Consider the following 12,967-nt stretch of genomic DNA (forward strand, 5'->3'; position numbering starts at 1 on the left):
GCTGAAACTCCATTCTTATGTTCCAACTTTGTTTTCCTCCCTTTTGTTTGCTGTCATTTAGATGCTTGATTGGCATACTGCAGTTGAACTGAATTTCAGGAGTCTTCTGTTAAAGTATCCATTGCTGATTACCTTCTGCAGTGCTAAATGGCTTTCTGAAAGTTATTGTTTGAGACAGTTCAGACTCTGCAGTTGAAATTTTTAATTTATGAAAGTACAAAGCAAGATAACCTGGTAGAAATTGGAAGACTAAAGCTGTTTGTTTTAGGATGACCTCTGCAAAATTGTCACAATTTTGACACATCAAAAGGGGTGAGAATAAAGCAATAAATAAGGGCTGCTGAACACCAGATGGAAGCGCTGAAGAACTTGGCTCTGTTATGTTTTAATGTAACTCATTATGCTCTAGTTGCCTTGTAATTTAACTGGGGAAGTTGTTTTGTTTCCTTTATGTCTGATAAATGTATGCATAGAACTTCTATAGTGCCAGTGTGCTCTTCCTTTTATTTGGCTTGTGATGTTTACCCAGTCATGGCATCTTTCTTTTACATATTCTTCAGGAGGTCAGGTTGATTGTCCTGGCCGGACAAAATAGTTACGTTGAAAATATGCAATGCAGCATCATATCAGAGATACTTAAGCTACTTTTTAATTACCTGGAAATCCTTGATGTGGTATTATAATATCTTTCTAATTAGCTTCCTGATCAAGCAGTGTATAATGTAGTGCAGTGTTATGCTAATGTTGGTGTTTTATCTGAATAATACACTGCTACACAGCACAGATACTCTAAGGGATTTTCTCCTTTGAAGAGAGCAGGTATTTAGTAGTGTTTAAAGGGATAGAAAGCAATGGTCCATGTATTAAGACAGAGCTAGGCTGGGGATTGTGTTTCTTTGACTGGTCTTTGGAAAAAAAAAAACCCTATTCCAGGCATACTTACAACAGTTTTAATGTTAAAGCATATGAAGAAGCTCTGTATTGTCTCCCATGTGCTCTAATGCTGACACTGTAACACAGTTAAAGCAACCATGAAAGGAAATAGATTGTTTAAAATGTGTTTATGTTGATAAAATAAGTGCTCACTAGACCCTGTGATTTGAATTTGTAGCATCAAAAGGGTATGTGAACAGTAAGCATCTGAGTTTGGGTAAGTTTTTTGTGTCCGATAGCTTTCCCATGCTGATGCACTTGTATTCAGCTGCAGCATTCAGCAGGGCATGTTACTGAAGGTGGGGGGCAAAGTTAAACATGGAAAAATTGCTAACTCTGTGTGTGTGTAAATAAATTGCATTAAATAAGCTCTGGTTGATTTTTTGTGTTACATGCAGCAAAGCCATTGTTCTTTTGTAGTATGGCTGAATAAAATCTGCACACATCTTCAGATTACCTGTAATTTGTTGTGCTTACAGAGAAGTAGTAGTAGAATTATGCTCTTTTCCCTTATGTCATTTAAACTAGGGATTTTTGAAAAGCAGCATCCCAATACATAAAAATGATGGCAATCTGACTTTTCTGTATCTTGGGTTCAGATTTAGCATTTGAGTGCTGTTCTGTCTTATTTCTGAGAGTTTAATTGACCCGTGCATTTTTGTGTGCTGTTCAGAGCTCTTTGAGAGAGGTGGTACTGCAGATACTATTGAAGGAAAGAGTAAGTTCTGTTTAGCACGTCCGGAAAATAGTCTGATACAGATTACAGGATGTATATAAAAAAGCAAACTGTAAGCCTAAGCAGCTAGCTAGTTTTCACATGAGGAGGTACATGCCTACTAGTTGGCCACTGAACATGGCTGAAAAGCAGATACTGTAAATTTGAAACGTGATTGTAGCTAAAATCCAAGAATAAATTAAGGAATATTGCAGTTTTCCACCAACCGGTTTACTTGCTTTGAAGTAACTGTAATCTGTGTCCTTGGAAACTGTCTTCAAAAGAAAAATTGCATTTGCAGGAATGAGGGGGAGGAGTAAGATCCAGTAAAATGATTAGGTTAAATTGATTTAAGTTTATTCAGCTGCCAGCAGGGATCATCCTGCCTATCCCCTGTTCATGCTGCTGCAACTTTCCATGTACTACACTAGATTCTGTGGTTACCTGGTTATTTCATCAAGTCTGACAGACATGAAAGCTAACCATGGTGAAAAATATGTATCTTTTCCAATGGGAGCAGTTTCTGCATTTAGGTTGGTGTTTACTGTGTGAGCAGGTAGATGTGATGTTTCCTTTAAGCATGTTAGGTAACTGTGATCACTGCGCTAATCATTTAACTTTACAACAGCAGTTAGTGTACTACCACACCTGTAGTTTATTTCCACATAGTGTTTTCAAGGAAAATTCCTAGATTAGAAACTGTTTTTAAAATTAGCATAGTAAAATCTCCTGTGCACTGGCAATAAAACAGAACAATGTAGTGATATAGTTGGGTGCATAGTTAAATGCCTTGTCTCTGTTTGCAGTGGACACATTCTGAGTCAGAAAGGATTTCACAGTACTGTCCCGTTGGATACTTTTGTGCCTTTGAAAATCTCTGCTAGGTGTATAGACAAATGCATGCATTGCAGTAACAGGAAACAACAATTGGGCAATTAATGAAAATTCACAGCTTTTTTACATAATTCCCTCTTTCTAGGTTGGATCTGGGTTATCTCGTCTGGGAACAGCAGCAACCATTAAAGGTGAGATTTTTGCCTACTTCTTAAAATTACCTTGAAAGTAGCACTTCTGATCACTGTTCCTTACAACCTTGTTTCCAAATACCTTCTATGTTTTCAAAACTTTTCTGTGAGCTAAGTACAGCATTTACTAATTGGAAGAAATCTTCCTTGCTGTTGCATATTATGTGTCCAAAATACTAGGAAGGAATATGATGGAATCCATCTTTTGCTTTCCATGTAACAACAGGGTTTGGGGTGGGGTTTTTTTGGTTGGTTTGTTTGTGGGTTATTTCTTTTTGTTTTGGTTTTTGTTTTCTGCTTGTAAATGCAGAGCAAAGGGGCTGGTTTGAGTGGACTTTCCCCTGGTATTTTGAGTTCTAGGCAGCCAGTCACCCTTCTTGTTTTGTATTTCCAGGACTTGATGATTTCTGGTTGCTTGATATCTATCACAATTATTGTCCAGTACAACCCTTATGAATTTCTCTGAGGTGAAAAGATAAATTATTTGTAATTAGCAAAGTTGCTGTCTTGCAAATTTATTAAATTAATAATAAGAGAAGAAAATGAGATGAGGGTTTTTTGCCTTCCTCGTTTTTCCTTACCGTGCTTTATCTATACAGGTATTTTATTACAATGTATCCCTAATTTTTATCAGCAACCCCACTGGCTTCTGTGTAAAGTACTTTTCCAGTTTTTCATGCAAGATCTATGTAGTTGAATGAAAACTTCCTTGTGTACAAAATAAAAGAAACAGAGTAGGCAATACTTATCTCTGACAGATGAGAGAATTTGTGTTACTTGTAATTGTTATTTACCTTTGGATTAAGACACAAAACGTTTTTTTGTGACAGGTTGAGAGATCTATGGTGCATGTAGATCTCTATGTTAGTATTTTGCGCACTAGTACTGTTCTTTCTTAAAATTCACAGGAGATACTGACACTGCCAAGACCTCTGATGATATCAGTTTAAGTCTTGGTCAGAGTTCTAGCCTATGTAAAGAAGGAAGTGAAGAACAAGGTAAAATTTCTTCTGCATATTAAACATGGTATTTTGTTACCAAAACCCTTTTGCTTAACATGCTCAGTAAATTCATGCAATTTGTTGATAGAGACTAAGAAAGGGGATCTTGAAGTTCTCTGTTTCTTAATTACTCTAAGTTACTGGGATGCATAGCTTGAGTGCTTTTGCTGTGTATTTATTGTTCTGGCATCTTCCAGCAGGTAATAAGTATTTACTGTCTCCTTACTGCTGAAAGATAGCTAGCTTGCATGTCCCTAGACAATCTTGCTCATACTGAAAGCGGCCTGGGGTTCATGGACTTCACTGTAGACTAATTTGCTTTTGTTTCCAGTATAACCTAATGTGTCAGGCATGCTTTTCTGTAAAATAAATAGTGCTGCATAGAGTTCTGTGTTTGGCGCTACAAGCTTCTCATGTGCAAGCTACAAGAGTTTTGTAATTGTTTTGCTAGGATGTAAGGAAACTGCTAGTTTGTATTATTCAGTTGTCCAATTTTGTTTCAGGTCTCATTTTTCATGTATCTTTATTGTCAGGAAAAAGTCTGTTCAGACTAAAATGAAGCATAAAATTGTAGGGAAATTCTTTTGTTTGCTGATTGTAGAGTATTTGCTGATTAGCAGGAAGTTAACTCTAGGAATGCTATAGTTCATTTTGGCCAATTTAATCAGACTGCTGGTGGGTTCCTTTCAATTACTATGCTACTCAGTGCAGAAAGTATGTTTAAAATACAGGATTACAGGTGGCCATGGTGCTGTATTAGACAGCAGTGTTCTACTACTTTCAGCTCTGTAACAGAACTGTTTTGTGAAGTCTCAAGTTACACATGTGCCAATACATTCTATTATAATTTAGTGATTGTAGTAACTTAACTTGGCCTGCAGATTTTCTGTTTTTAGTGACAGTACCAGAAAGGAAAGTAGCCTTTCAGTACTACCTGCAGGTGGACATTTTCACTTGTGATGGGTAATAGAAACAGTATCTCTAACAAGAGCTAACAGCAAATCCTCATGATCTGTTTTAACAGCATCAGTTTTAATGGTAGTGAAATTCACTAAACTTCATAGTGTCTCATTCTAATACCACTGGACCTGTGCCAGTGCCTGCATCTTTGCTAACTGTGAGCTTAGTTGGTATCTGGTAGAAAAGGTGGGTTTTGTTGGTGTTTTTGTGATTTCAAAGTTTATGTGGAACAAACAGGTTCTTGTATGTAGGAAGTAAAACAAAATGCAGGGTACAGTTATAAAATTAAGAAACTTTGGGATATATAAAAACATTGACCCACATGAACAATAGAGAAGTTGGGGACTTGTCAGAATGATGTTGTCTTTTATTTGCTGCTAAGATTAGGCTGGTGTTTGATTATTTTTTTTTATGTATATAAAGTATCAGATTTGCTCAGATGCTAGGAAGACTTTTAAATGGTAATGTAATGCATAGTACTTGGAAATGGATTTGTCAGTTTATTTACTTTATCTGATATCTGCTTTACAACTGGTTGTTTTTAACTTACATGAGTATTTTTAAATGTACTCAAACAGATTTGGCAACGGATCGGAAGCTTTTTCGTCTGGTGTCGAATGACTCGTTTGTCTCTATCCAGCCTTCATTATCCTCTGGACAGGATTTGCCAAGAGACAGCAGTGACAAAGTGTGCCTCTCGAACAACCAGCTTGTGGACCAGTCTAAAGCCAGTGCATGTGACGCGGAAGTAGCTTCGCTTGTAACTCTGCATTCTCACTCCTATAGGAAGGATCATAGACCACGAGGTGTACCAAGGACTTCTAGCTCTGCTGTTGCTTTTCCAGATGCTTCACTAAATGACTTCCCTCTCTATCAGCAAAAACGAGGACTAGATCCTGTCAGTGAGTTAGAAGCTTCCAAGCCCCCTTCTGGATCGAGAGAGTCCTTGGCTGAGAACTCTTGCATTTCGGGAGTCTTTCAATTAGATGACATTCTGAAAAGTAGCAGCCCTCAACCATTGGTTAAGAGTGGGAAGAGCAAATCCTTGAAAGCAGACAAAAGTGTGGACAGTTTGAGAAGCCTGAGTACTAGAAGCAGTGGTTCAACAGAAAGCTACTGCAGTGGGACCGATCGTGACACTAACAGTACCATCAGTAGCTATAAAAGTGAACATACGAGCTCTACACATATAGAAAGTGTGTTGTCAGAGCACGAGGAGGAGTCTCCTAGGGAAGAAAAAAAGGACAGTAAGAAAAAGGACTGTGGTGTTGACTCGGATGACAGTAGTTCCACTACTGACAAAAGGACTAGTAGCGAAAGGACTGCTGTGGAATTGAGCACTATCAGTGGTGTTCAAGAGGTAAAGGGTTCTAATGCATCTGATGAGATGCACAGTCAGAAAGGTCTTGGTGCCTCTGCTTCAGAAGAGGCCAATAAGAACCCACATGCCAATGAACTGACTACACAAGCTGACAGGCCACTTGGGAAGGCTGCTGAACAAAGAGATGAGCAGAGTGAGAAACTAGCTGTGTTAGTGGATTCAAGAGCTTCTAAAGAAACAAGTGGAAAACAAAAAGAGGGAGATGTTCGACCAAAATCTTCTAGCTTAATACATCGAACAGCCTCTACCCACAAGTCTAGCCGGAGAAGGACAGGAAAAAAGCGGGCTAGTAGTTTTGATTCAAGTCGGCACAGGGAATATGTCTCTTTCCGAGGTGTATCTGGTACTAAACCTCACAGTGCTGTGTTTTGTCACGATGAGGACTCCAGTGATCAAAGTGACTTAAGCAGGACTTCAAGTATGCAGTCAGCTCACCAGTTCAGCAGTGATAGCTCTTCCAGTACCACCTCCCATTCATGCCAGTCTCCTGAGGGAAAGTACAGTGCTCTAAAGACCAAATACATTTCTAAAGAACGTGGGGGCACAGAGCCTGAAAATGCTCACAAAACCCATGTAAGCTCTGAAGGAATTAGCAAAAAACGATCTACACGTCGGACTTCTAGCACAAACAGTGCCAAGAACCGTGCCAGAGTATTAAGCCTGGACAGTGGTACTGTAGCTTGTTTAAATGACCCAAATAGTTTAATGGCACCAGGAAACATAAAACAGTTAACCACTTCAAAATCTGATTTGGAAGCCAAAGAAGGAGAGGTGCTAGATGAGCTATCTCTGTTGGGAAGGGCTTCACACTTAGAGTCAGTCACTCGTTCTAGGAATAGCTTACCAAGCCAGGCTACGTTTCCTGAAGGGGATGAGCAAGAATCAGCAAGTGGAGGTAAGTAAATGACCTACCAGAGGTGCTTTGCCATGTTTTGTTAATAAGTCTGGTATCTGTGACTTAAGTTGCAGCTACACTTAAGGATCTTCCTGTTTGTTCCTTCTTGCCTAGTAAAATGACAAAGCATTTCCTTCATAATTCCTTCTGATCTGCAGAGATGGGAGTTCAATTCAAACAAATGTTATGAAATCTGTAGGTAGAGATGTTACGGGTTTGTAACTGGCAGTCTTTGCTAACAAGAGCTGTATCTTAAAGTTACTATTTGTGATGAGATCAGACTTGCTCCATTGTATTACTCAAACTTCAAATTATGTGTACTGTCTTAAAAGTTAACAATAAAAGGGAGACTGGTTTTGTTTGAAAGCTTGTACAGTTTAGAAAATTGTGAACATGGAAGTGATTGTTTGACATTGCTGCTGCCTCTTAGATGAGCTCTGGCATGGCTTGAGGTGGCATCAGGAAGACCCAAACAACCCCAAACCATTACCCTGCTGCCTTGAATTGTGTATTCTTATGATGGTCTACTTACTGAACTGAACTCTCCCAAGGATTTGGTTTTGCTTAGCTTTGCCATTGTTGGCTAGACAGTATTGTTTACTTTGGGGTTGTTTTCTTTTTTTGTCCTCATTACGAGAACACAATAACCTTCCTGAGCTGGAGAGAGGAATGTAGTTTCCTCGCACTTTCTGTAACTATTATTTTCCTTGGTGTAATGCTAGTACTAAGCCTACATGTAGTAACTGGTATTAATACAGATTTTTGGAGCTCTTAATAGTTTTTTGTTTATTGCTTGTTACAATGTTTCATTCTGTTTCTTCTTTAGCCATATCAAGTGCCTTAACTAGAAGGCTTTTTGTGTCATGGACGATTAGTGGTTTTAAAATATTTTTCAGAGCATATGATATTGCTAATTACCTTATTCTGACTTTTGGGATTGTTTGAGGAGGAAATACGTACCATATAATCTGGATCTTGTTAGCTAAGCACACAAATGCTTCATGAAACTATTTTAGATCAAGACAGATCTTTTAAAGAACTTGTAGCAAGTTTACTGTCTTTGCTATTTAGACTGCCTAAGCAAAGTGTAGTAACTCTTCCATCTTGAGAGGATTCCAGCTCACAGTGAGATGAGAGATGATCAATAGCTCTTTCCCCACTGACATAAGATCTAAATCTAAAAATCAGTACAATTAATTCTTTTTTTTTTTTTTAGGGGGGGAATAGCATTTTATACTGAAGTTCAGTGTATTAATTATGGATCAAATTTGACTGGTTTATAATTAGTTCAGGCCTATTTAGATGCCTTCACTTAAATAAAAGCATATATTGGTACTTTCTGTTATTTGTAGAAACAGAGTTACAGTAGCTGTAATGAAAGAGTTCAGATTGCTCTTTGTACTAACTCTTCAAGCTAAACATTTAATATACTATTATTAAGCTTTGTTAAAGTGATAGGTCCCCTTTATGTCTACTGAGAGTAATTTGACAAATAAAAGGTCTGATTTATGTATTTACTGTTCTGACTCTGCTCTCCTTAGCAGATTTTAAATTACTTAATTTTGTTTTGGTTAGTGTTATTAGTTTAAAACGGTTAAGATTTTCTGCTTATATTCAAAGGAGAATTAATCTACTTTACCTTACAGAATATGTCAGTTTATATGTGCTCACCAGTTGCCAGTAGTCTGAAAGAATTGGTGCATGACTGATGCTATATATTGCCAAATACTTTGATTCCTCTTTTAAAGAGTGAAATGGTGGGAAACACCATCCCTAACATGCTTAAAAGCAGTCTTGAAGATAGAAATCTACAACTTAAGCAGTAAAGTCTCCCTGTCAGTCTTGCTGGACTATTCAGTTTCCCCTTCAAACTTTGTTTACATAATGATCATTTTGAAATTGTTAGTATCTTTAATAAATGGCAAGGACCCAGGTATTACTTGCCTATGGGTTTCAGGCTGACTTAAGAAGCAATCTGAATACTAATTTGTGAGATTTGATGACATGATATGATTAGTAACACTTGCTGTATCTTACGGTTTTTATTACCAATAGGATGTTTCATTTATGATTATAAGAAACTAATGTCATTCTGTGTTTTTGAAAGCAGACCAAAAGCCATCACTGTTCTTTAGCATTGCTTAAATATTTATGCAGTCATATCTAGCATCAAGCCAGTAATCTGCTGAATTTATCTGTTCATCATCAGTCCGAATAATTCCTTCATGTTGTCCTTCATTTCTACTGTTTTTTCTTTTGTGGAGGCTTGATTGTTTGTGTGTTTTTTGTTTTTTAGGGGGGAGGGAAGGGAGGGAGGCTTTTACCCCCAAATTTATAGTTTATATTGCAAGTTTTGTAACAGCTATAACTTTATTGTAGCTTTCTTCTTAGGCCTAACCTGTAACTAATAGAGATCAAAGGAAATGTTTTAGCTTTTTATAGTCTAAGTTGATTTTTATTCAGTATTTCTCATTATTGAGTTGTCCTCACCTTTTGGGAGTGTTTTCAGTGTAATATGTATCATAAATGTGTATGTGTATAGAAATTATTTGAAAAAAATTATGTTATTTACATAAAGCAAATGCATTTATGGAATAAACTTGGTTCAGATTTTCTTAAGATCAGAGGATATTGGGTGGATGGGACTTTTAGAAGTTGTCTTGTCCAGCCTCATGCCAAAAGGATTATTTTATATTAATATTTATTTCTGTGATTGCTTATAACTTTTGGAAGCAGTTAATAGATGCACCAAAAGACTCCTATTAATACAGGCTCCTTTTTTTCAGGTAGCAGCTTTCAGTTTCTGTTTTTCAAATAGGACTTGAATCGGTAATTGTAACTTAATTTTATCTTTAAATCTTCAGGGAGTAAACTACAAAGTACATTTTTACTTGTTTGTCTAACTGCTGTAGTGTTTCGTAATAGATATGGCCTTTGGTAATCTTGTACAAAGCAGATACAGCTTAGCAGTTTCACTTCCATCTTACTATGCCAGGAAGTGGTGGATGACTCACTTTTTACAAGATAACTTGTGCATTTGAATAGAAATTGCAGTTTGTTAAAATGCAGACAAACAGCACTTGAAAATTCTGTTATTAAATACATGTGATGGATGTATACAGAAAAACGGAAGATGTCTTAGAACTGTTATCCTTTTTTTGTAACTCAGTCTCTAAAAGTAGCTAGTGAATTGAGTTATGGGTTAAATCAAGTTGTTTAAGTGTCTAAAAGTTTGCCTAGATGTCCAGTAGTATTTCAGAAATACTACCTTGATATTCTCCTGTGCCTGGCTTCTGTCAGATGTGTGCTATTCCTAGACTGCTGTTAGTAAAGACTTAAAAAAAAAAACCCAGTTTAATCCCATCTATGACACAGTGATGTTTTGTAAAACTCTAGCTGACCTGAAAAATCAAGTGTTCTCCCTGGTTCTGTTTAACTGTAGAAGATGCACTCTAAGTTGCTAGTCTTCTTTTATAGTTTGTTATGATTTAATGTTTCTCTATTGACTTTAAGATCTTGAATTACATAGCCTTTTGTAAATAAAACTGCATGTAATATAATGCATTTTTTTTTTCTTCTGTGCATTGCATAGTGATGTTGAAGTAAAGCTTGTACTGTTCCTTCGTGGTTTGTGGTTTGCAGCATCTCTACAGGCAGGCAAAATAGGGTTCGTGAGCTTGGATTACAATCTTGCTTCATATGGCACATGGAAACCTGTTAATCTTCAGTCTGCATGTATTTGTACATCTGTGCTTAGTGTATCTGCCTGTAATCATTAGACAGTATCCTCTCAAAAGTACAGTTATGTTCTCTGCTATGCAGCCAATGGTTATGTCAGCTGTTAGAAATGTATCACTTCTTTCCTGCTATGCTCATGTTGTGTGTGATTAACAGACACTGTTTTGCCTATTGTAGAGCTCTTCAATGCTTTTGTTGGCTTTAGTTTGTTTTCTGCAGGTAGAAATTAATACAGTTATGGAAGATGGGCCTTCTGGTCTTGTTTTCTGGGAGTCTTATCCATTTACATTCAAACTGCTAAATCAAACAGTTTTGCATGAGAAATTAAATTCTCGAAGAATTCAGAAATGGTAGAAACTGAAAACCATATAAAGGTACTGTAATCTGGTGTTGTGTATGTTCGCTATCTCTGTTCATGTGTTCAGCAGGAGCTCTCCTGTAACTGCATCATATAAAGCAGATTGGCCAGAAGAAAAGACCTCTTTCCTATTGGAATCAAACGACTGTATTCCATTACTTGATTTTTAGATTTTAATTATCGGTGTTGTAAATGGCATTTGGTTCAAGCATTTTCATGTTAGTCCTTCCCAGTATCTGTCTTTGAAAGCATAAGGCTGTTCTGTCTCAGCTTTTATGTGCAAAGGTTAAGTTTTACGGAGTTACCTCTGCCTTAGGAAATCTTGTCACCTCAGTAGAGGTGAGGTGTTGCCATTGAACACTTAGAGATGTCAGCAGCATTAGGAGTGATGTGCGAGGCCGAAATGGAATTCTTCAGTTTTGGAACTAACAGTGAAATAGCACTTGGAATGAATCTTGCATCTATCTCTTAATTGTTAATCACTACTTACTAAAGCTATATGCAGTTTTAGTATTTTGTATGGGGACTCTATCCTGGCTGGTTTACTCCCTTTCTAGTGTTTATGGATGACTCAGGGGCTTTCATTAGATAACTTATGACCAATGTAATTACTATCTTCCTGATATTTTGTAGTTCCATAAAGGTGGTGATGGGGAACAAACAAACACCTCAAGTTTTGTCCCAACTCACACTGTGGCTGTTAAGAGCCAGGGATGTGTGTAATTGCTTGGCAAAAAGTTCTAAGTACTTGTGGTAAGAGGCCTTCTGTCACTTGGTGGAAATGTGCTCCTTTATTGTGTCACCTACAGAGTAGTAGATACTCTACCTAAACTTCTGCAGGGCTGCTTAAGAGAAATTCAGGGTACTTGATAGAAATGCATACCAAAGCGTGACAGCGTATACCAGGAATTTAAAATTAAGCGAAATACACTTTATGTGATTGTTTGGTTTTCTGCTGGGTAAAACTTTGTAAAATTTCTGTAAAATCTGACCCTGCTTAAATTCTCTCAAGCCTCTCAAGAAATCAGTGGTAACTCTTTTAAAATGCTTTACATTGCTGTAAGTTATTTAAATGGCTTGGATTGGTAATGTTTGTGCAACTACTTCTCACTATTTTTACTTAGTTTGGAAAGAATGGTTCAGTGTTGTTGAGTAGTAGTATGTGGTGTTCAGAGATTTGCCAAGTATTCATCTCAAACAGGAGTTGAATAAACAATTTTAATGCTTGGTGTCAATGAAGCTACGTCTGGTAACTTCAGTTTATAAGCCACTTTGTTTCATGCTCCTTTGTAGTTGGATTTGCTGTTAGTCATAGAGCTGAGAGATAGTTCTTAGAGCTTTCTGAACTGTAATGGAAGTGCTCACATTGCTGCCAAATGTAGCTGAGATGTAACTCCAGCATATATCAGAGTTGGCTACTAATTAACACTTGGAGTTTTAGTTAATAGAAACTCATTCAAAGCAAACATGACTTTCTGTGTATGATACATAGAATACCACTTATGCTGGAAAGGCTGTGTGTTCCAAGATTAAACCATCTTTTCCTTAAAGGTGAATAAATCTGAATACAAAGTCAGAATTAAGTTTCAGAAAGATTTATGTAGGTTCTGAACTTTTGCCTGCTATATGAACATACTAGCAGTGATAGATGGCCAAATCCCTGGATTTAGGGACTGAATTGCCCAGGAGATCAGGTTAGGTCATAGCTTTAGCTCTTTGACAGCAAGTCCATCAGCATTGTATTCAAGAAGTCCGTGTAACACCTAGTGTTTTTTAAATGTGAAATAATTCAAGTGGGAATTACAGTGAAGTAGAATAACCAGGGCTTCCTAGTTTTATCTTTGGCATTAGTATAGAAGTTGGTCTATCAAGCTGGTTTGTAAAAATGTTTGGTTTGAATTCAAACCAAGTAGTTTCATTGTCCTGCTTATTCCCTGCTTGAATAGTGTTTTGCTTTTGGG

The 12,967-nt window shown here is 37.2% G+C and overlaps 1 protein-coding gene across 7 annotated transcripts in view; it reads left to right on the top strand.

The window, feature by feature from the left end:
• Window positions 1-12,967, top strand: part of PCNX1 (pecanex 1) — a 91,181-nt gene that overhangs the window by 14,564 nt on the left and 63,650 nt on the right. For all 7 annotated transcript variants that reach the window (XM_065685931.1, XM_065685932.1, XM_065685934.1 and 4 more), the window contains 3 exons: window positions 2,628-2,673; window positions 3,582-3,671; window positions 5,213-6,910. In XM_065685931.1, the coding sequence (XP_065542003.1) occupies window positions 2,628-2,673; window positions 3,582-3,671; window positions 5,213-6,910 (1,834 nt within the window). The remainder of the gene's footprint in view (window positions 1-2,627; window positions 2,674-3,581; window positions 3,672-5,212; window positions 6,911-12,967) is intronic.

The sequence above is a fragment of the Lathamus discolor genome, chromosome 6, assembly GCF_037157495.1.
Source record: "Lathamus discolor isolate bLatDis1 chromosome 6, bLatDis1.hap1, whole genome shotgun sequence".
NCBI classification, from domain to species: domain Eukaryota; kingdom Metazoa; phylum Chordata; class Aves; order Psittaciformes; family Psittacidae; genus Lathamus; species Lathamus discolor.